Source organism: Coregonus clupeaformis, chromosome 29, assembly GCF_020615455.1.
Source record: "Coregonus clupeaformis isolate EN_2021a chromosome 29, ASM2061545v1, whole genome shotgun sequence".
Classification (NCBI taxonomy): domain Eukaryota; kingdom Metazoa; phylum Chordata; class Actinopteri; order Salmoniformes; family Salmonidae; genus Coregonus; species Coregonus clupeaformis.
In genome coordinates, this window is record NC_059220.1 from 15,902,886 (window position 1) to 15,927,926 (window position 25,041).

Genomic DNA, 25,041 nt, shown 5'->3' on the forward strand with positions numbered 1-25,041 from the left:
ATTTGAGGTTCATACTATACCATGTCAATCAGAGGAGGCTGGTGGGAGGAGCTATAGGAGCACAGGCTCATTGTATTGGCTGGGATGGTATGAATGGAACAGAGTCAAACATGTTTCCATATGTTTCATGTGTTTGATATCATTCCATTTATTCCATTCCAGCCATTGCAATGAGCTCGTCCTCCTATTGCTCCTCCCACCAGCCTCCACTGATGTCAATGCAGTCCAACAATGACCAAACCCTGTAATCATATTCCCAGCTGTATAAGAAATGAGAGCATATTTCAACACCATTTAGACTTAAGCTTGGAGAATAAAAAAAAAACGTTATTAGCAAAAAAAGTATGGAGTAAACCAAACTCTTTCGGGTTTTTTTCTTTCTCAAAATCATTTATTTACTATAATACATAGCAGATTATGTTCAAATCTTAAGAGTTTGTACACCGGCTTGAATGAGGCAGATCTTATGAACAAAATAAGGTTGCGTTTTATTGAAACTACACAAAAGGTATATTCTACCTAGCAGCTGCACACTTGTTTCCCCCAACCACAACCACATTATCTGCGGTGTCTCTATAGAGAAAAATAACAATGATAATAGGTTGTCTGAAATGGCACCCTATTCCCCCATAGGGCTCTGGTGAAATGTAGTGAACTACGTAGGGAATAGGGTGCCATTTAAGTCACAAGCATAGTCTTGAAAGGCTTAAAGATGTCTTCGATCTGTCAATCTGTTTCCCCCTTCATCCCACCAAGCTCCTCTCTCCCTTTACCCTGTCCTCCAATCCAACAAGACTTACACTTTTCCTTTCCAGAACTTTCTAAGCAGCATCTTTTACTTACAGCAAAACAAAATGCAGTACCATCTACAAAGAAGCAATGGGTCTTTATTCATAAAATGAATGGAATTAAGTACAGTCAATTAATCTAACCCAAAATCTTTGTACATCATACCACAAAGAAATCTGATTATAGCAGGTTTTACAAGATTATACAGAATTTCAGTACCCCACGGTATTTTGCTATATCAGCAATCTTATCTGCTGATAAATATATATATATAATTTTTTCCCTCTATTTAAGGGAAACACTTAAGACAGATAACCAAAATATGATATTAAGAGTTAACTTGCATGGAAAAAATAATGAATGAACAATAGATACAATTTCACCCCTGTTTCAACGTTCCCTTAACCAAGTTAGATAAAAAAATATGATCTGAATGAAAGCGGTTAATCTTGAGTTGTAAATTCAGTCTTTTTTCTTTTTTAATTGTTCATCATCATGCAAATGTAGTTAAACAAACAGAAGAACAACACAAACGTCTCTTATTGGTCAGTAGCACCACTGCCGAGACATTTCATCAATTAAACAAAAAACGTAGAAAAGAACAGAACAGAACAAGAGAGACAAAGACTGCTTTGCAATGCGAACATTTCAGAGTTAACGCAGAGATGTGCCATTAGGGTTCTAGTAGTGGGATGCTCCCTTCATAAGCTTCAGGAATTGCATGAGTTCTGCTCCAATAGGAGATAGGAGGCCAGGCAGTCTTCCAATAGGAGATAGGAGGCCAGGCAGTCTGTCTGTTTTATGTCCCGGTCTGGTGCAGTGCAGCATCAGTCCTCTCCCTCCCAAACAGTGCGAGGCGTTGGGAGTAGGTAGAGAGACAAAGCCTGCAAACTTTCACTGTCTTTCTGTCCCTCAAACCCTTGAGATAAAAATTTAAATCATACTGGTAAAAATACTAGAATCCATCATCATCATCATCATCATCATCATCACCAAATCATACAAAAATAAACAAGCAGAAGAATATCTACGCTGGTAGAAGTATCATAACAGATCGTGCATCATGTAACGTCAAGTTCACTTGAATGAATAAAGAGTTTTAGACAGTCAGTCTTTTTTTCTTTCTAAAAAAAAACAAAACAAACTTGTATAAATATATTTTCCTTATATTTTGCGAGGTGTTGTAGAATTTAGCAAATACTTTTCGCATCGCATGTTTTTGTCCCCCTTCTGGAGGCATACAGCGTCTTTATGACTGTGTTCATCATGAGAGCTATGGGAGGACAGTCAGTTCTGTCTGAAACAGGGTAAAGGTATGGCACTGAATGAAGACAAATGCTTTTGTTTTGTTGTTTTGTGTTCCTGGGGGATAGCTCGACGAGTCAGTCACCCTGAATCCAGTCAGTCACCCAGAAAGGGGAGCAGAGAACAAAGTTGGTCATTTAGTAATGTTTTTTGTTTGTTTTGCGTTCAGAGGGACTCCAAAGGGAGGACACATCACATCACCCTATGCCACCCCACCACGCAGCGTAACTCCCAGCCCAGCCTACTCCCTACCCCACCTGGGTCCTCCAATCCTGGGGTTTTGGGGGGGATGGGTGGTGGGGTCTGGAGCTTGGGGGGGGGGTCTATATGAGTGGGTCAGGCTGCAGGGACATACTATGCTGAATCTGCTGGGGCTGAAGAGGAGGGGGCAGCTGTAGGGGCCTCAGGGCCTCCACCATGCTGTGACAGTGGTGGGGTGGTGGGGTGCTCTCTGTGCTGGAGCTCTCCTGGATGTCTCCGCCGTAGAAGAAGTAGTGGCTCTGGTGGATGAAGGACTCGATGACAGACTGGTTAAGCTTGGTGGTGGAGAGGGTGTCCTTGTTCTCAAAGTCGGGACGCATCAGCGTGGGCCAGAAGCAGATGGATAGATTATCAGCCGTCATCAGGGTGGTCTTACTCTGCTGGCTCACCCTGGGGAAAGACGCAATTTAATTGATTTATTCCAACCATACTTATTTTGTACTTTATTTAGGAATACAGAATCAGGTACCGAATTAAGGGGGTGCAGATAAGTAAAAGAAGTGAATCCTTTGCCCTCAGAACAGCCTCAATTTGTCGGGGCATGGTCTCTACAAGGTTTCGAAAGCATTCCACAGGGATGCTGGCCCATGTTGACTCCATTGCTTCCCACAGTTGTGTCAAGTTGGCTGGATGTCCTTTGGGTGGTGGACCATTCTTGATACACACGGGAAACTGTTGAGTGTGAAAAACCCAGCAGCGTTGCAGTTCTTGATACAAACCGGTGCACCTGGCACCTACTACCATACCCTGTTTAAAGGCACTAAAATATTTTGTCTTGCCCATTCATCCTCTGAATGGCACACATACACAATCCATGTCTCAATTGTCTCAAGGCTTAAAAATCCTTCTTTAACCTGTCTCCTCCCCTTCATCTACACTGATTGATGTGGATTTAACAAGTGACATCAATAAGGGATCATAGCTTTCACCTGGATTCACCTGGTCAGTCTATGTCATGGAAAGAGTAGGTGTTCTTAATGTCTGTATACAAAGTGTATATCACAACGGAAAACAGAATTATGTTCATTTAGCATCTCCCCGTATCACTTTGTTTCAAAACGTTTTCTCCCTATTGAACACGACCCGGTCCAACTACAGGACTGTATGACATGCTTGTTTCTATGACTACTGTCACCTAACAAACATCATGTATACTTTGCAGCTTACTTCAGATTGCACCCATTATCAGTCAGCTGAAGGCCTGTGACTGTTTCTGATCCAGTTAGTTTCACAGCGTTGTCTCTTACCTGTTCAGGTGAGTGATGACGTATTTAAACACCTCGTAATTCACAGCAGGGAACTTCCTCACTATTTCTTTCAGCACTTTGAGTCTTTCTATGTGGTCCACAATTTCTGAAAGGAGGAGGAGAACAGAGAGGAGGAGGAGAACAGAGAGGAGGAGGAGGGGAACAGAGAGGAGGAGGAGAACAGAGAGGAGGAGGAGGAGGAGGAGGAGGAGGAGGAGGAGGAGGAGGAGAACAGAGAGGAGGAGGAGAACAGAGAGGAGGAGGAGAACAGAGAGGAGGAGGAGGAGGAGGAGGAGAACAGAGAGGAGGAGGAGGAGGAGAACAGAGAGGAGGAGGAGGAGAACAGAAAGGAGGAGGAGAAGGAGAACAGAAAGGAGGAGGAGGAGAACAGAGTTAGCTTTTTACTCATTCCTTCCCTTGGGAGAAGAAGATAAAATGAATGGAATATCACGAAGGCGACGGGGCTGCCAATGACCTCCCACACAACAAACACATTCAAACACTAGCTAGACCTTCAGCAGATACAACACCAGACCACTATGTTGACAGTACTACATGCCAAACTATATAGTCCATGACCCAGACCACCAGATTTAGGCTGTCTGTATCATCTGGGGGCACAATGTCTCTTAGTGATTTTCTTGTCACTCTTTCTCTAATTAATAATAGCATCAATTTGCACTCTTGTCTTGGATGTTTAGGCCTAACTCCACGTAAGATTGCCAAGTAATAACAGACGTATGGACAAACCATGCTTTAGCACATCAACTCTTTCAAGACATTTAACATATCATCAGATATATTTTATCACAGCCTGCCAATTAACTCTGACCACAGTGCTATTGTGGAGGTCACCTGGCTGAGACTACTAGGCTAATCAATAGTTAGAACGTCATCAGAGGAATGTTTGTGCTATGTGTCCCAGAGCAGAGCCCTGTGCACCAAGGCTGGCCCGGACTGAGACTAAGGGTGAATCCCAAATGGCACCCTATTCCCTTTATAGTGCACTACTTTTGACCAAAGTACTACACTACATAGGGAATAGGGTGCTAGTTGGGACGCATCCTGACACTTGGAGGTCCTCGTCCAAACACCTCCACATTACGCTGCTTGCACAATTATAATTTCTGCAGAGCTGCTCCAACCCCTGAGAGACAAGCTCCAGGAGTCTCTCTTTCTCTACCCCTCTCCCTCCCCCTCACTCTCTCCCTCCCTCTCTCTCCCCTTCCTTCCCTCCATCCAGGAGAGTAGAAGGAGACATATTTCTGGGACATTAATCTGCAGCAGTGAGCCAGAGAGGAGCCCGCTGGCTGGGTTGGTTTCAACAGTGATCAGAAATACATTACTGCAGACCCAGGATCACATGACTCCAGCTAGGAGATCATACAGAAACACCCAGGCTGCTTCCCAAATGGCACCCTATTCCCTATATAGTGCACTACTTTTGACAAGAGCCCTATGGGCCCTGGTAAAAAGTAGTGCACTATATAAGGAAAAGGGTGCCATTTGGGACACAGAAAGAGACAGCCAGGGGGGAAATAATGCAGATGCATGAAAATCGGTTGGCATCCTTGGACAGGAATTTGTCTTTCAGGAAGACGGCTGTGAGCCGAGTGTGATGTGACTTAGAGGTGTGAATTATAACTGGGGTTGGAATATTACTGCAGGCTTGTAGTTCTACAGCAGAAACACAAAGAGAAATGTGTATACATACAGAGAGAATAATGTGTATACATATGGAGAGAGAAGTGTGTATACATATGGAGAGAGAAGTGTGTGTGTATACATACGGAGAGAGAAGTGTGTGTGTATACATACGGAGAGAGAGAAGTGTGTGTATACATATGGAGAGAGAGAAGTGTGTACACATATGGAGAGAGAGAAGTGTGTACACATATGGAGAGAGAGAAGTGTGTACACACAGAGAGAGAGAGAACTGTGTACACATACAGAGAGAAGTGTGTATACATACAGAGAGCGAGAAGTGTGTATACATACAGAGAGAGAAGTGTGTATACATACAGAGAGAGAGAAGTGTGTTTTCACTCAAAATCTCACGATACATGGCCCCATTCATTCTTTCCTTTACACGGATCAGTCGTCCTGGTCCCTTTGCAGAAAAACAGCCCCAAAGCATGATGTTTCCACCCCCATGCTTCACAGTAGGTATGGTGTTCTTTGGATGCAACTCAGCATTCTTTGTCCTCCAAACACGACGAGTTGAGTTTTTACCAAAAAGTTCTATTTTGGTTTCATCTGACCATATGACATTCTCCCAATCCTCTTCTGGATCATCCAAATGCACTCTAGCAAACTTCAGACGGGCCTGGACATGTACTGGCTTAAGCAGGGGGACACGTCTCGCACAGCAGGATTTTAGTCCCTGGCGGCGGAGTGTGTTACTGATGGTAGGCTTTGTTACTTTAGTCCCAGCTCTCTGCAGGTCATTCACTAGGTCCCCCCGTGTGGTTCTGGGATTTTTGCTCACCGTTCTTGTGATCATTTTGACCCCACAGGGTGAGATCTTGCGTGGAGCCCCAGATCGAGGGAGATTATCAGTGGTCTTGTATGTCTTCCATTTCCTAAAAATTGCTCCCACAGTTGATTTCTTCAAACCAAGCTGCTTACCTATTGCAGATTCAGTCTTCCCAGCCTGGTGCAGGTCTACAATTTTGTTTCTGGTGTCCTTTGACAGCTCTTTGGTCTTGGCCATAGTGGAGTTTGGAGTGTGACTGTTTGAGGTTGTGGACAGGTGTCTTTTATACTGATAACAAGTTCAAACAGGTGCCATTAATACAGGTAACGAGTGGAGGACAGAGGAGCCTCTTAAAGAAGAAGTTACAGGTCTGTGAGAGCCTGAAATCTTGCTTGTTTGTAGGTGACCAAATACTTATTTTCCACCATAATTTGCAAATTAATTAATTAAAAATCCTACAATGTGATTTTCTGGAGAAAAAAAATGTCAATTTGTCTGTCATAGTTGACGTGTACCTATGATGAAAATTACAGGCCTCTCTCATCTTTTTAAGTGGGAGAACTTGCACAATTGGTGGCTGACTAAATACTTTTTTCCCCCACTGTGCATACAGAGAGAGAGAAGTGTGTATACATACAAAGAAAGAGAAGTGTGTATACATACAGAGAGAGACGTGTATACATACAGAGAGAGATAAGTTTGTACACATACAGAGAGAGATACGTTTGTACACATACAGAGAGAGAGAAGTGTGTACACATACAGAGAGAGAAGTGTGTATACATACAGAGAGAGAAGTGTGTATACATACAGAGAGAGAGAGAGAGAGAAGTGGGTATACATACAGAGAGAGAGAGAAGTGTGTATACATACAGAGAGAGAAGTGTGTACACATACAGAGGGAGAAGTGTGTATACATACAGAGAGAGAGAAGTGTGTACACATACAGAGAGAGAGAAGTGTGTATACATACAGAGAGAGAGAAGTGTGTACACATACAGAGAGCGAGAGAAGTGTGTATACATACAGAGAGAGAGAGAAGTGGGTATACATACAGAGAGAGAGAGAAGTGTGTATACATACATACAGAGAGAGAGAGAAGTGTGTATACATACAAAGAGAGAGAGAAGTGTGTACACATACAGAGAGAGAAGTGTGTACACATACAGAGATAGAAGTGTGTACACATAGAGAGAGAGAGAAGTGTGTACACATACAGAGAGAGAGAAGTGTGTACACATACAGAGAGAGAAGTGTGTATACATACAGAGAGAGAGAGAGAGAGAGAGAAGTGGGTATACATACAGAGAGAGAGAGAAGTGTGTATACATACAGAGAGAGAAGTGTGTACACATACAGAGAGAGAAGTGTGTACACATACAGAGAGAGAAGTGTGTATACATACAGAGAGAGAGAAGTGTGTATACATACAAAGAGAGAGAGAAGTGTGTACACATACAGAGAGAGAAGTGTGTACACATACAGAGAGAGAAGTGTGTACACATACAGAGAGAGAGAAGTGTGTATACATACAGAGAGAGAGAAGTGTGTACACATACAGAGAGAGAAGTGTGTATACATACAGAGAGAGAGAGAGAGAGAGAGAGAAGTGGGTATACATACAGAGAGAGAGAGAAGTGTGTATACATACAGAGAGAGAAGTGTGTACACATACAGAGAGAGAGAAGTGTGTACACATACAGAGAGAGAGAAGTGTGTACACATACAGAGAGAGAAGTGTGTACACATACAGAGAGAGAAGTGTGTACACATACAGAGAGAGAAGTGTGTACACATACAGAGAGAGAAGTGTGTATACATACAGAGAGAGAGAAGTGTGTATACATACAGAGAGAGATAAGTGTGTATACATACAGAGAGAGAAGTGTGTATACATACAGAGAGAGAGGTGTGTATACATACAGAGAGAGATAAGTGTGTATACATACAGAGAGAGAAGTGTGTATACATACAGAGAGAGAAGTGTGTATACATACAGATAGAGAAGTGTGTACACATACAGAGAGAAGTGTGTGTACATACAGAGAGAGAAGTGTGTATACATACAGAGAGAGAAGTGTGTATACATACAGAGAGAGAGAAGTGTGTACACATACAGAGAGAGATAAGTGTGTACACATACAGAGAGAGAGAAGTGTGTACACATACAGAGAGAGAGAAGTGTGTACACATACAGAGAGAGAGAAGTGTGTATACATACAGAGAGAGAAGTGTATACATACAGAGAGAGAGAAGTGTGTACACATACAGAGAGAGAGAAGTGTGTATACATACAGAGAGAGAAGTGTGTATACATACAGAGAGAGAGAGAAGTGTGTATACATACAGAGAGAGAAGTGTATACACATACAGAGGGAGAAGTGTGTATACATACAGAGAGAGAGAGAAGTGTGTACACATACAGAGAGAGAAGTGTGTATACATACAGAGAGAGAAGTGTGTATACATACAGAGAGAGAAGTGTGTATACATACAGAGAGAGAAGTGTATACACATACAGAGGGAGAAGTGTGTATACATACAGAGAGAGAGAGAAGTGTGTACACATACAGAGAGAGAAGTGTGTACACATACAGAGAGAGAAGTGTGTACACATACAGAGAGAGAGAAGTGTGTATACATACAGAGAGAGAGAAGTGTGTATACATACAGAGAGAGAAGTGTGTACACATACAGAGAGAGAAGTGTGTACACATACAGAGAGAGAAGTGTGTATACATACAGAGAGAGAGAAGTGTGTACACATACAGAGAGAGAAGTGTGTACACATACAGAGAGAGAGAAGTGTGTACACATACAGAGAGAGAAGTGTGTATACATACAGAGAGAGAAGTGTGTACACATACAGAGAGAGAAGTGTGTACACATACAGAGAGAGAGAAGTGTGTACACATACAGAGAGAGAAGTGTGTATACATACAGAGAGAGAGAAGTGTGTATACATACAGAGAGAGAGAAGTGTGTATACATACAGAGAGAGAGAAGTGTGGATACATACAGAGAGAGAAGTGTGTACACATACAGAGAGAGAAGTGTGTGTATACATACAGAGAGGTGTGTATACATACAGAGAGAGAGAAGTGTGTATACATACAGAGAGAGAAGTGTGTATACATACAGAGAGAGAGAAGTGTGTATACATACAGAGAGAGGTGTGTACACATACAGAGAGAGAGAAGTGTATATACATACAGAGAGAGAAGTGTGTATACATACAGAGAGAGAAGTGTGTATACATACAGAGAGAGAAGTGTATACATACAGAGAGAGAGAAGTGTGTATACATACAGAGAGAGAAGTGTATACACATACAGAGGGAGAAGTGTGTATACATACAGAGAGAGAGAGAAGTGTGTACACATACAGAGAGAGAAGTGTGTATACATACAGAGAGAGAAGTGTGTATACATACAGAGAGAGAAGTGTGTATACATACAGAGAGAGAAGTGTATACACATACAGAGGGAGAAGTGTGTATACATACAGAGAGAGAGAGAAGTGTGTACACATACAGAGAGAGAAGTGTGTATACATACAGAGAGAGAAGTGTGTATACATACAGAGAGAGAAGTGTGTGTACATACAGAGAGAGAAGTGTGTATACATACAGAGAGAGAGAGAAGTGTGTACACATACAGAGAGAGAAGTGTGTATACATACAGAGAGAGAGAAGTGTGTACACATACAGAGAGAGATAAGTGTGTACACATACAGAGAGAGAGAAGTGTGTACACATACAGAGAGAGAGAAGTGTGTACACATACAGAGAGAGAGAAGTGTGTATACATACAGAGAGAGAAGTGTATACATACAGAGAGAGAGAAGTGTGTACACATACAGAGAGAGAGAAGTGTGTATACATACAGAGAGAGAAGTGTGTATACATACAGAGAGAGAGAGAAGTGTGTATACATACAGAGAGAGAAGTGTATACACATACAGAGGGAGAAGTGTGTATACATACAGAGAGAGAAGTGTGTACACATACAGAGAGAGAAGTGTGTATACATACAGAGAGAGAAGTGTGTATACATACAGAGAGAGAAGTGTGTGTACATACAGAGAGAGAAGTGTGTATACATACAGAGAGAGAGAGAAGTGTGTACACATACAGAGAGAGAAGTGTGTATACATACAGAGAGAGAAGTGTGTATACATACAGAGAGAGAAGTGTATACACATACAGAGGGAGAAGTGTGTATACATACAGAGAGAGAGAGAAGTGTGTACACATACAGAGAGAGAAGTGTGTATACATACAGAGAGAGAAGTGTGTATACATACAGAGAGAGAAGTGTGTGTACATACAGAGAGAGAAGTGTGTATACATACAGAGAGAGAGAAGTGTGTACACATACAGAGAGAGAAGTGTGTACACATACAGAGAGAGAAGTGTGTACACATACAGAGAGAGAGAAGTGTGTATACATACAGAGAGAGAAGTGTGTATACATACAGAGAGAGATAAGTGTGTACACATACAGAGAGAGAAGTGTGTACACATACAGAGAGAGAAGTGTGTATACATACAGAGAGAGAGAAGTGTGTACACATACAGAGAGAGAAGTGTGTACACATACAGAGAGAGAGAAGTGTGTACACATACAGAGAGAGAAGTGTGTATACATACAGAGAGAGAAGTGTGTACACATACAGAGAGAGAAGTGTGTACACATACAGAGAGAGAGAAGTGTGTACACATACAGAGAGAGAAGTGTGTATACATACAGAGAGAGAGAAGTGTGTATACATACAGAGAGAGAGAAGTGTGTATACATACAGAGAGAGAGAAGTGTGGATACATACAGAGAGAGAAGTGTGTACACATACAGAGAGAGAAGTGTGTATACATACAGAGAGAGAGGTGTGTATACATACAGAGAGAGAGAAGTGTGTATACATACAGAGAGAGAAGTGTGTATACATACAGAGAGAGAGAAGTGTGTATACATACAGAGAGAGGTGTGTACACATACAGAGAGAGAGAAGTGTATATACATACAGAGAGAGAAGTGTGTATACATACAGAGAGAGAAGTGTGTATACATACAGAGAGAGAAGTGTATACATACAGAGAGAGAGAAGTGTGTATACATACAGAGAGAGAAGTGTATACACATACAGAGGGAGAAGTGTGTATACATACAGAGTGAGAGAGAAGTGTGTACACATACAGAGAGAGAAGTGTGTATACATACAGAGAGAGAAGTGTGTATACATACAGAGAGAGAAGTGTGTACACATACAGAGAGAGAGAAGTGTGTATACATACAGAGAGAGAAGTGTGTATACATACAGAGAGAGAGAAGTGTGTATACATACAGAGAGAGAAGTGTGTATACATACAGAGAGAGAGAAGTGTGTACACATACAGAGAGAGAGAAGTGTGTATACATACACAGAGAGAAGTGTGTATACATACAGAGAGAGAGAAGTGTGTATACATACAGAGAGAAGTGTGTATACATACAGAGAGAGAGAAGTGTGTATACATACAGAGAGAGAAGTGTGTATACATACAGAGAGAGAGAAGTGTGTACACATACAGAGAGAGAAGTGTATACACATACAGAGAGAGAAGTGTGTATACATACAGAGAGAGAGAAGTGTGTATACATACAGAGAGAGAAGTGTGTATACATACAGAGAGAGAGAAGTGTGTATACATACAGAGAGAGAAGTGTGTATACATACAGAGAGAGAGAAGTGTGTATACATACAGAGAGAGAAGTGTGTATACATACAGAGAGAGAGAAGTGTGTATACATACAGAGAGAGAGAAGTGTGTACACATACAGAGAGAGGGAGAGGTTTGTACTGACAGGAAAGGGCGAGTATCTCATGTTATTCCCCTCTTGCTTTCCTTCCAGCTGACTTCATGAGAGGAGAAGGTGACTGACTGGCTGGTACTAAGGGAGGCACTATGAGGGGCATGGAGGAAACAGCACCCTCTCACCAAGTAGCCTACTAGAGGCACTGTGTTTCCTACCCCTGATACCAGTTTTGCCCTTTCATTATTTTCCTAACAGGGCGCAAAGCCTTGTTCAAGCAAAATGTGTAACTAAAGCCAAAAGCTTTTAGATGGGGGGAGGAGGGAGCAAAGCTAATCCTAATATATATACAGTATATATATGGTAGATATACAATGGAAGGAGAAACAATGCCTGTAACAATACAACTCAACATAGAGCAGACAAGCCAAGGGGTAATAATAACATTCTTTCACATCTGCTTGCAGTTAAACACTGTGGAATATAGCACCATCACCCTTCCTGGCATACATCCAACATCATGAATATTTGCCACATTCTACTAGCTAAAGAACACTTGAGGTGAAAACAAGAACAGACTGCACCTGAAATGTGATAGTAAAATAGGGCTGTCCCCAACAAAAAAAAATCTTGGTCGACCAAGAGTTGTCTGTTCTTTCGACCAATCGATTGGTCAAAATTTTTAAATGTGTATTTTTCCATATATTGACACATCCTATGTGTTTTAATCAAATCAACTATATTCACTGAGCTTGTCTGATGCTTTATGCACACTGTTTGATTAAATAATTAAGACACACAAATTACTAGAGGGAGTCCGACCAGCAATTGATTTGATTGTGCCGGCCCTGGCTTAGACTTGCTGCGCTGTTAAAAAGAAAAGACAGCGAGTGACTGTGACTAGCACCCGTTGTCTCTCTCTCCTCCCTGCTGCAGCGACCACCACAGAACATCAGTGTGTATAGGGCTGTCCGTGTTGCTGAAGCTGCAACATAATTACAGCCATTTCTGACTGAAAGGTTCTGTTACCGAAATCCCTCATTTGTTTAGGAAAAACATTCCCTATTCCCTCAACCCTTGCTCTCTTTACGTGACACATGTATGCATCGGATATGTCAGATATGTGTAATACATTTGACTAGTTGTGGAAAATACTGGAGATCAAGAAGCCGGCCGCGACCGGGAGACTCATGGGCGGCGCACAATTGGCCCAGCGTCGTCCAGGGTAGGGGAGGGAATGGCCGGCAGGGATGTAGCTCAGTTGATAGAGCATGGCGTTTGCAACGCCAGGGTTGTGGGTTCGTTTCCCACGGGGGGCCAGTATAAAAAAAATATGTATTCACTAACTGTAAGTCGCTCTGGATAAGAGCGTCTGCTAAATGACTAAAATGTAATGTAAATGTAAGGTAAGGAGCAAGCGCTGCATTCATATTATGTGTGCCAAACAGGTGCTGTAATTTTTCTGAGACTGGTGTTTTGCGGGTACTATTTAATGAAGCTGCCAGTTGACGACCTGTGAGGCGTCTGTTTCTCAAACTAGACACTCTAATGTATTTGTCCTCTTGCTCAGTTGTGCACCGGGGCCTCCCACTCCTCTTTCTGGTTAGAGCCAGTTTGCGCTGTTCTGTGAAGGGAGTAGTACACAGCGTTGTACGAGATCTTCTGTTTCTTGGCAATTTCTCTCATGGAATAGCCTTCATTTCTCAGAACAAGAATAGACTGACGAGTTTCAGAAGAAAGTTCTTTGTTTCTGGCCATGTTGAGCCTGTAATCGAACCCACAATTGCTGATGCTCCAGATACTCAACTAGTCTCAAGAAGGCCAGTTTTATTGCTTCTTTAATCAGCACAACAGTTTTCAGCTGCGCTAACATAATAGCAAAAAGGTTTTTGAATGATCAATTAGCCTTTTAAAATGATAAACTTGGATTAGCAAACACAACGTGCCATTGAAACACAGGACTGATGGTTGCTGATAATGGGCCTCTGCATGCCTATGTAGATATTCCATAAAAAATCTGCCGTTTCCAGCTACAATAGCCATTTACAACATTAACAATGTCTACACTGTATTTCTGATCAATTTGATGTTATTTTAATGGACAAAACAATAGCTTTTCTTTTGAAAACAAGGACATTTCTAAGTGACCCCAAACTTTTGAACGGTAGTGTATATTTGTGTTTTTTTAGCAAACATTTCCAAAAACCTGTTTTTGTTTTGTCATTATGGGGTATTGTGTGTAGATTGATGAGTGAAAAAAATTATTTAATCAATTTTAGAATAAAGCTGTAACGTAACAAAATGTGGAAAAATTCAAGGGGTCTGAATACTTTCCGAATGCACTGTAAGTATTGAAATATAGGCCTAAGTAAGTTACGGTATTAAGACTAAACAGGATGCTCTCTTAGGCCTACAGCTCAATGGCGGTTATAAAAGGCTGCTATACTAAGCCTACTAATGATAATGATAATCATAATAATAATAATAACAATAATAACAATAAGGAGATTACGAAAAAGGAGAGTTATTGTTATTATTATTTTTGGGACAATTTGGAACAGTGTAAACAACACTAAATAAATTATAAATAATACCAGGGAGGCTGTTCTAACGAAAAAATTCATTTTTTACAGTAAAGCAAAAAACAGCAGAATTTGTGAAATTGTTTACTTGACATGTGGTTGCGTGAGGCTTGGTGCTCATGGAACCAGTAGGCTATTAAACAAACACTCAAACAGGCAACAGAAGCAGGATCTGTCTTATTTCTGTAGATATATTGATTATTTATAAAGCCAGGCACATTTAACAGTTAGGCTATTGATTATAGACCTAATTAAGTTGGGGTTTCTGCTCTCCTCACTTTCCTTAGACAATAAGGCGAGGGCTGTTTTCTCATCTCCTCATTCTGCTGCTGCCTCCGCCACATTGTTCTCAACACCAATATGCTGGTTAACTTTGCTATTATGCACATAGCAACATGGTCTAGGAAAGGTGCCAATTCAACACCGCACTGATGTGTTCCAGAACCGCGAACAGCGACCGCTATCCAACGCGGGAGAAAGCGCATTTGTTATAAAATAATATTATTTTTATTAGTGTTGCACCATTGTTCTTATGTAATATAACCATATAGAATTTCAGTAGCATGTCTTAGATTGATGGACTGTGCCATCCCCACGGCCTCCACAATGGATCAGTCCATTCAGACAGGCGCCAATCATACAGGTACACCATTCATTTTATTTTATATTTTGTTTGCTACTGCTCGACTAAAGAAATCTCGGTCGACCAACAGCATATCGACTAAACAATCGACCAGTCGACTAAATGAGGTCAGCCCTACAGTAAAATAAATGACACAGAAATGAACCGAGCAGGAAAAGAAGAAGGACAGACTGGGGTACTGTAATTTACCATCTATTTAGCAGTACTTTGGAGAGAGAGAGGGAGAGAGAGAGAGAGAGAGAGAACTGGTTGAACTCCTCTTCTCTAGCTGCTGGGTGTGATTTTAGGGGGGAGGGCTGAGGCGCTGGGTGTCAACCCTCCCCACAGCTAGTAGTTAGTGAGTTAGGACACTGGCCTCTACAGACCAGACATGGGTTGATATAAGATTTGTTTTCTTTCAAAAGCATTTCATTGAGCCTGCCTGAGAGTGCCAGATGGGCAGGGTTTGCACTGCCACTGTTGGGAGTATTGCACTAGGCAAGCTTAACCAAGCATAGCTAAAAGCATTTGAAAGAGACACAATACTATCTGAACCCAGGTCAGCCCTCCAGAGCATGTGTAGCTAACAGTACAGTATAGTACTCACTGGCTGCCTCCACCAGCTCTGGGTGCAGGGTGTAGGGGATGAGAGGGTCAGGTAGGTCAGCGAAAAAGGCCTTCAGAGCCCCCGCCACAGCATTCACAGCCACATCCATCACTATCAGGTCCATACTGTGGTCTGCAGGGAGCGAGAGGGGGACATGGTTAGATTGGAGGGGGGGGAGAGAGGGGAGGAGAGTAAGAGGGATGAGGGAGAGAGGGGAGAGAGTAAGAGGGAGGAGGGAGAGAGGGGAGAGAGTAAGAGGGATGAGGGAGAGAGGGGAGAGAGTAAGAGGGAGGAGGGAGAGAGGGGTGAGAGTAAGAGGGAGGAGGGAGAGAGGGGTGAGAGTAAGAGGGAGGAGGGAGAGAGGGGTGAGAGTAAGAGGGAGGAGGGAGAGAGGGGTGAGAGTAAGAGGGAGGAGGGAGAGAGAGGTGAGAGTAAGAGGGAGGAGGGAGAGAGGGAGAGAGTAAGAGGGAGGAGGGAGAGAGGGAGAGAGTAAGAGGGAGGAGGGAGAGAGGGGTGAGAGTAAGAGGGAGGAGGGAGAGAGGGGTGAGAGTAAGAGGGAGGAGGGAGAGAGGGGAGAGAGTAAGAGGGAGGAGGGAGAGAGGGGTGAGAGTAAGAGGGAGGAGGGAGAGAGGGGTGAGAGTAAGAGGGATGAGGGAGAGAGGGGAGAGAGTAAGAGGGAGGAGGGAGAGAGGGGGAGAGAGTAAGAGGGAGGAGGGAGAGAGGGGAGAGAGTAAGAGGGAGGAGGGAGAGAGGGGTGAGAGTAAGAGGGAGGAGGGAGAGAGGGGTGAGAGTAAGAGGGATGAGGGAGAGAGGGGAGAGAGTAAGAGGGAGGAGGGAGAGAGGGGAGAGAGTAAGAGGGAGGAGGGAGAGAGGGGAGAGAGTAAGAGGGAGGAGGGAGAGAGGGGAGAGAGTAAGAGGGAGGAGGGAGAGAGGGGTGAGAGTAAGAGGGAGGAGGGAGAGAGGGGTGAGAGTAAGAGGGAGGAGGGAGAGAGGGGTGAGAGTAAGAGGGAGGAGGGAGAGAGGGGAGAGAGTAAGAGGGAGGAGGGAGAGAGGGGTGAGAGTAAGAGGGAGGAGGGAGAGAGGGGAGAGAGTAAGAGGGATGAGGGAGAGAGGGAGAGAGTAAGAGGGAGGAGGGAGAGAGGGGAGAGAGTAAGAGGGAGGAGGGAGAGAGGGAGAGAGTAAGAGGGAGGAGGGAGAGAGGGGAGAGAGTAAGAGGGAGGAGGGAGAGAGGGGTGAGAGTAAGAGGGAGGAGGGAGAGAGGGGTGAGAGTAAGAGGGATGAGGGAGAGAGGGGAGAGAGTAAGAGGGAGGAGGGAGAGAGGGAGAGAGTAAGAGGGAGGAGGGAGAGAGGGGAGAGAGTAAGAGGGAGGAGGGAGAGAGGGGTGAGAGTAAGAGGGAGGAGGGAGAGAGGGGTGAGAGTAAGAGGGATGAGGGAGAGAGGGGAGAGAGTAAGAGGGAGGAGGGAGAGAGGGGTGAGAGTAAGAGGGAGGAGGGAGAGAGGGGTGAGAGTAAGAGGGAGGAGGGAGAGAGGGGAGAGAGTAAGAGGGAGGAGGGAGAGAGGGGTGAGAGTAAGAGGGAGGAGGGAGAGAGGGGAGAGAGTAAGAGGGAGGAGGGAGAGAGGGGAGAGAGTAAGAGGGAGGAGGGAGAGAGGGGTGAGAGTAAGAGGGAGGAGGGAGAGAGGGGTGAGAGTAAGAGGGAGTTAGAGAAGGAGAGCGGGGGAGAGTAAGAGGGAGGAGGGAGAGAGGGGTGAGAGTAAGAGGGAGTTAGAGAAGGAGAGCGGGGGAGAGTAAGAGGGAGAGAGAGTGGTGAGAGAGTAAGATAAAGAGAGGTGAGAGGAGGAAGATGCTGAGAGAGAGAGAAGGAGCTAGTGGGAGCAGGACAGGGCCTAAGGTGAACTGACAGCTGTCAGAGTAGATCTTTCTCCCAGAGATAGAAAGGGAAAGAGAGAAAAATGCACTTCATTCCCAAATTCCGGTGGTGAAAGAAGAGAGAGGGAGAGAAGAGCGAGCGAGAAAGATGGGGAAGAGAGAGAGAAGAGAGGAAGAGAGGGAGGACTAATGGTTCCGGGCCAGCAGGCAGATTGATGCCCATAGTGGCTCTTTTCAGTAAACAGTGTCTCATGGATAGGAAGTCATTTGGCCACTCGATGGAAGGAAGATTTTTCCACCCAGCCCCTTTGCACAGCTCGATGGCTCCCCCCAGGGAAATACAGCCAACCGGTGAGCTTACACAGTAATTCAATTCAAGGCTAAATAAAATAACATAAAATTGATTGCTTGTGTAAGTCAAGCTATACGGCAAATTGGAGTCATTTTGACTTGGTCCGGGCTTATATAGAGACAATATTTATTGCACTACACCGCAAGCAGTATTTATACGTTTTTCAAGCAAGCAAGCGAGGGAAGGATCCATATGCAGCCGAGTGGTGACTATATCAATGTCTAAATCATATTCTAGGACATACCCATCCCTCCCGCATTGGCAGGTTACTACAATCAGCCATCCCCTGTGTGTTATAAGACTCCCATTCACAGTAATTCATATATTATTTGTGTCTGAATTTAAACAATTAGGAGGGAAATTAATAGAGTCCTTGGGAACAGTCATTATTGGTTTTCCCAACCAGTCACTTTCCCTCTCTGACATCTTAATGAACCGGTGTGATTTAACCACCTGTTCAGTTTAGAAAAAAGAGGAGAAAGAACACGGAGCTTTTAAAGACAAGAAGGAAAAAGTGAGCTTGTAAAGAGAAAATACATTTAGAAGAGAAGAGAGGATCGCAAGTAAAATAGTGAGTTGACAGTTGCAGCTGTGTTTTACCTTGATCAAACTGCTTCTGAATATTGTCTTGATCAGTCTTGTTTCCACTCACGCGATACAGGCCCTCTGTTGTAAGTCCTGGAAGAAAAAAGAACAGGCATATATTTAGAGCATAAGTACAGGCAGTGCGAATCTACTACTTGACCTGCTATTAACATGGTTTGATTTCCACTGTGAAAAGGGTAGGAGAAGTTTAAAGCCAGTTTTCCATTTTGCAATAATTTCAGATCAGAGAAAAATAAAACACAGACACAGCCACAGTGACATTAAGCATGGCCAGGCCATCTTTTACACACTCTCTCTCACACACACACACACACACACACACACACACACACACACACACACACACACACACACACACACACACACACACACACACACACACACACACACACACACACACACACACACAGTGTGGAGGAGGTGGAGGAAGAGGCTGTGAGTTTTGAGAGGTAGAGGAAAAACAGGCCCTGGCTCTGGGATACAGTAAGCACTACCTCAACCTAACCTAACCTACTTACAAACCATCCCAATAGTCAGGCCTATTTAGAATATTATTCTTATTAAACATGATGAGGCATTGTCCTTGCATCATCTAGAGACAGGTTGGTTGGTTAGCAACAAAACCGACGCATGCGCAAATATGGGGCAAAACAGAAGGGGTAGGCTTAGATTGTTGACATGTAAATTATATTTAGTCTCCAACGTTTATTGTAAACAAGACAATGAATCAAGAACAAGATAAAACTAACTGAAAAGAGCCACTTACGATTCCCCACATGGCAGCTTCTTGTCTTTGTTGCTAGCTATCTGGCCATCCAGAATCACAACAACACACAGCCTTCTGCCCCACTTAAGCGTGCACATGGTTTTCGTGACGTTGTCAGCTACCCTGTCTATACAATCTGAGCTCCCCTCACATTGTCCATAGACAATATATTTATGTTTCTATTCATCATTGCATAACGAGACACAATAGCATCTCTGAACATCTCAGTTGAGGGACACTGACAGACTTCTCCCACCATGTTGACACACACACACACACACACACACATACACACACACACACACACACACACACACACACACACACACCACACGCAGCAGTGAGCGGCCTAGTGGTTAGCCTAATCAGTTTGCCGGTTGGATGGTTGTCAGTCACACCAGCTGATCTGGGGACAGCGCTTGGGGAGCATCTAACCAGCAAAATAATGCAGGCACAGTGTGTTTGTGGTCGGGGGTGAGCTCTGTCTGTTTGGGCCCGCTGTAATGACAGACTGCAGTGTGTGTGACTTTGCAGCACAGACACAGAGCTGAGCAGTTTATAGTGCACACACACACACACACACACACACACACACACACACACACACACACACACACACACACACACACACATACATACACAGTGTGGGACTAGCTAGCTACAGTACACATTCCTGAGATGCTGTAACATGTCAGAGCAGGTCCTCTCTTAGAGCACTGATGTGATGGCACAGTGTGTTTATATAATAGAGATGAATGTAATATATACTGAAGAACAGGGGTACAGGTAGAGATGAATGTAATATATACTGAAGAACAGGGGTACAGGTAGAGATGAATGTAATATATACTGAAGAACAGGGGTACAGGTAGAGATGAATGTAATATATACTGAAGAACAGGGGTACAGGTAGAGATGAATGTAATATATACTGAAGAACAGGGGTACAGGTAGAGATGAATGTAATATATACTGAAGAACAGAGGTACAGGTAGAGATGAATGTAATATATACTGAAGAACAGGGGTACAGGTAGAGATGAATGTAATATATACTGAAGAACAGAGGTACAGGTAGAGATGAATGTAATATATACTGAAGAACAGGGGTACAGGTAGAGATGAATGTAATATATACTGAAGAACAGGGGTACAGGTAGAGATGAATGTAATATATACTGAAGAACAGGGGTACAGGTAGAGATGAATGTAATATATACTGAAGAACAGGGGTACAGGTAGAGATGAATGTAATATATACTGAAGAACAGGGGTACAGGTAGAGATGAATGTAATATATACTGAAGAACAGGGGTACAGGTAGAGATGAATGTAATATATACTGAAGAACAGGGGTACAGGTAGAGATGAATGTAATATATACTGAAGAACAGGGGTACAGGTAGAGATGAATGTAATATATACTGAAGAACAGGGGTACAGGTAGAGATGAAGAACAGGGGTACAGGTAGAGATGAATGTAATATATACTGAAGAACAGGGGTACAGGTAGAGATGAATGTAATATATACTGAAGAACAGGGGTACAGGTAGAGATGAATGTAATATATACTGAAGAACAGGGGTACAGGTAGAGATGAATGTAATATATACTGAAGAACAGGGGTACAGGTAGAGATGAATGTAATATATACTGAAGAACAGGGGGTACAGGTAGAGATGAATGTAATATATACTGAAGAACAGGGGTACAGGTAGAGATGAATGTAATATATACTGAAGAACAGGGGTACAGGTAGAGATGAATGTAATATATACTGAAGAACAGGGGTACAGGTAGAGATGAATGTAATATATACTGAAGAACAGAGGTACAGGTAGAGATGAATGTAATATATACTGAAGAACAGGGGTACAGGTAGAGATGAATGTAATATATACTGAAGAACAGGGGTACAGGTAGAGATGAATGTAATATATACTGAAGAACAGGGGTACAGGTAGAGATGAATGTAATATATACTGAAGAACAGGGGTACAGGTAGAGATGAATGTAATATATACTGAAGAACAGGGGTACAGGTAGAGATGAATGTAATATATACTGAAGAACAGAGGTACAGGTAGAGATGAATGTAATATATACTGAAGAACAGGGGTACAGGTAGAGATGAATGTAATATATACTGAAGAACAGGGGTACAGGTAGAGATGAATGTAATATATACTGAAGAACAGGGGTACAGGTAGAGATGAATGTAATATATACTGAAGAACAGGGGTACAGGTAGAGATGAATGTAATATATACTGAAGAACAGGGGGTACAGGTAGAGATGAATGTAATATATACTGAAGAACAGGGGTACAGGTAGAGATGAATGTAATATATACTGAAGAACAGGGGTACAGGTAGAGATGAATGTAATATATACTGAAGAACAGGGGTACAGGTAGAGATGAATGTAATATATACTGAAGAACAGAGGTACAGGTAGAGATGAATGTAATATATACTGAAGAACAGGGGTACAGGTAGAGATGAATGTAATATATACTGAAGAACAGGGGTACAGGTAGAGATGAATGTAATATATACTGAAGAACAGGGGTACAGGTAGAGATGAATGTAATATATACTGAAGAACAGGGGTACAGGTAGAGATGAATGTAATATATACTGAAGAACAGGGGTACAGGTAGAGATGAATGTAATATATACTGAAGAACAGGGGTACAGGTAGAGATGAATGTAATATATACTGAAGAACAGGGGTACAGGTAGAGATGAATGTAATATATAATGAAGAACAGGGGTACAGGTAGAGATGAATGTAATATATACTGAAGAACAGGGGTACAGGTAGAGATGAATGTAATATATACTGAAGAACAGGGGTACAGGTAGAGATGAATGTAATATATACTGAAGAACAGAGGTACAGGTAGAGATGAATGTAATATATACTGAAGAACAGGGGTACAGGTAGAGATGAATGTAATATATACTGAAGAACAGGGGTACAGGTAGAGATTAATGTAATTTATACTGAAGAACAGAGGTACAGGTAGAGATTAATGTAATATATACTGAAGAACAGAGGTACAGGTAGAGATGAATGTAATATATACTGAAGAACAGGGGTACAGGTAGAGATGAATGTAATATATACTGAAGAACAGGGGTACAGGTAGAGATTAATGTAATATATACTGAAGAACAGGGGTACAGGTAGAGATGAATGTAATATATACTGAAGAACAGAGGTACAGGTAGATCAATGGCAGGTGGTAATCCAGGTGAATCACACACTCCCTGTTCTCTATATAGTGCACTACTTTTGATCATTTGGGAAACAACCCTAGCTTAGTTATGAAATGAACAGCAGTGTCTCATGGGAATGGGAAGCGTACATTTCCTTTCCCAAATGGCCCTTGTGCAATTTGTTTGAAAGTGTGTGTGTGGTGTTAGGCCCCTCCTGACACACAGAAAACACAAGAGCAGCTGCTTTACGAGAGGCACTGGGGAAATTTCCATGGCATGATAAGATAGAGCTTCTACTTTTTTAACACTGACTCACTCTTAATGCCGTCATTCATGACTTCTGTTCATATTTCCTGTAACCACTATTTCATTAGAAGCCAGTTAAGCTATGTTTCCTGTAACCACTATTTCATTAGAAGCAACTAAAAAGCCATTCAATGTTTGTTAGGGTCTACTCTGAGAAGCGACCGAAGGCACCATACTAAGACAGCGCTAGGGCTAAATACCCCAGTCTAAATACCCCAGTCTAACGACTTACTCTACATACAGACATGCAGGTCACAGCCATAGAATATATCTAGCCTAATCTTGTTCCACTCATTCTATTTCTATGGTCACAGCACCTGTTAGTTCCACCCCACATCATGACTTCTCCGACCGTTATCATGACATTGCTGAAACAAAACCGTTTATTTTGTGTGTGTGTGTGTTGATGCCGATGGGCCGAGGTTTTTGACTGGAAGTGACCCTGCCTGCACTTTAGTCAAATAACTGGGAAGAAGGTTGCAGCCAAAGACATCAAGAACAAAATGAACTCCACTGAGGGAGGGAAGCGCTATAGGGAAGTGATCCGAATTTAGACGTGTTCTACAAGCCGGATGTTCCATTGTCCTCCTCCCTAACTACACATTAACTCAACACCAACTCCACCTCCACCACTACCACTACCACCACCAATACTACTACTCCCATTCTGTCTGTGTCTGGGAGTAAGAGAACTTGATAACGTGATTAGCATCATGTTCTACATATCACTATGCAAAGCTAGCCTGGTCACAGATCTGTTTTTGCCATCTTACCAATGCCAACTCCTATGGTCATTGTCAGGAGCTGGCAGGTGCAAGACAGCACAAACAGATCTGGGACCAGGTTAGTACAGAACATAATCTCTCTTTACAACTACAACTTCCAGAAATAGTCTAGCAGACAGACCGCAGCTCTAGAATCTTTGCATTTCAAACTCAGACTAAATCTGACCTCCAGCAGTAGATAAACTTCTGATATCCTTTTGGATGGGTGTGACCGGTAGTTCCTCACGACGTCATATCGTCGTAGAAACAGTGGAACAATCCACTAAAGCGTTTAGTTTAACTGCCGGCGGCTGCCTGGATCGTTTTATGACTAACTTTGATCTGCTGCAACAGAAACAATAAAATCCACTAACTGAATAAAAACCTTTTTAAACCTGGCCTCTGCTTGTCACATGATGATAGTACAAAAGGTCAGCAGTTAGCTAGAGTTATCAGATGTACACTACCACTGCTTCCACAATGTTGTTGAACACAAATATATATATAGAGTTTAGGCTTAGATATTGTAGCCTGTAGGCAGTCAGTAATTCCCCTAGTTTAAATTTCAGGCCAAACAACAGTGTGGCCCCTCTGGCATCTAAACTGTAAATTGAAACCAAATAGAAGCCAAACTCTTCTAGGCAACAATGGTATGAGAAATATGCTGTGTTAAACCAGTCAGAGGCAGGGCTGAGCAAATTGGGGTCTTCACTATCACTGCCCACCTTCCCTCTCCTCCTGATCTAATGCTATCCTACACCAGCAGCTACAGCAGGCCACAGATTCCCATCCACATTCCACAGGAAAAAGGTTGAAAAAATAAACAGTGTTTTATTAAACCCATTCATCACAAGGCCTCAACTAATTCAGTCAGAGAAATAAAACAAGGAAGCTACTATCACCCAAATGACCTTGACTGTTGTGGTGGTGACTGAACCCAACCACCACAGCCAAATCTACTGCAATTCTCTGGTCGTTTGTAGCTAGTATCTACTCTGTCATCTATCCTACTGAGAGGCCGAGGCTTGGATGCATCCTAAATGGCACCCTATTTCATATATAGTGCACTACTTTTGACCAGGACCAATGGAGCTGGCAGACATAATTACAGTAGTAGCCCATCCTCCAACAGCAGTAACAGTAACTGCGCTGTGTCAAGAGACCAGAGTGTCCTAGCCGACTCATCAATTTCCAGCCTAGTGCGTTAATAATTGTCCTTCCTTGCAGCCCTCTGTGCCCATAAATCATCAGCCCAGAATGCAATGCAGGGGGAGAACTAATCTGTGTCCCAAATGGCACCCTATTCCCTATTTAGAGCACTACTTTTGACCACAGCCCTATGGGCCCTGGGCAAACGTAGTACTAGGGCTTTGGTCAAAAGTAGTGCATTTTAAAGGGAATAGGGTGCCATTTGGGACATATCCATACAGTTGGCTTCCAACTCCACTAAAGCCACACTGACTCAATAGCCAGGA

General features: G+C 42.9%; 1 protein-coding gene across 2 annotated transcripts in view; it reads right to left on the reverse strand.

The window, feature by feature from the left end:
• Positions 1-870: 870 nt before the first annotated feature.
• Positions 871-25,041, reverse strand: part of LOC121544711 (rho GTPase-activating protein 5-like) — a 55,223-nt gene continuing 31,052 nt past the window's right edge. The window contains exons 4-8 of one of the 2 annotated variants that reach the window (XM_041854789.1): positions 18,501-18,578; positions 15,682-15,813; positions 3,603-3,708; positions 2,411-2,745; positions 871-2,334 (exon numbers count right to left, since the gene is read on the reverse strand). In XM_041854789.1, coding sequence (XP_041710723.1) covers positions 2,418-2,745; positions 3,603-3,708; positions 15,682-15,813; positions 18,501-18,578 — 644 coding nt within the window. In that variant the 3' untranslated portion in view covers positions 871-2,334; positions 2,411-2,417. Of the gene's footprint in view, positions 2,746-3,602; positions 3,709-15,681; positions 15,814-18,500; positions 18,579-25,041 lie in introns of both variants that reach the window. The other variant, XM_041854788.2, reaches the window with a different exon arrangement.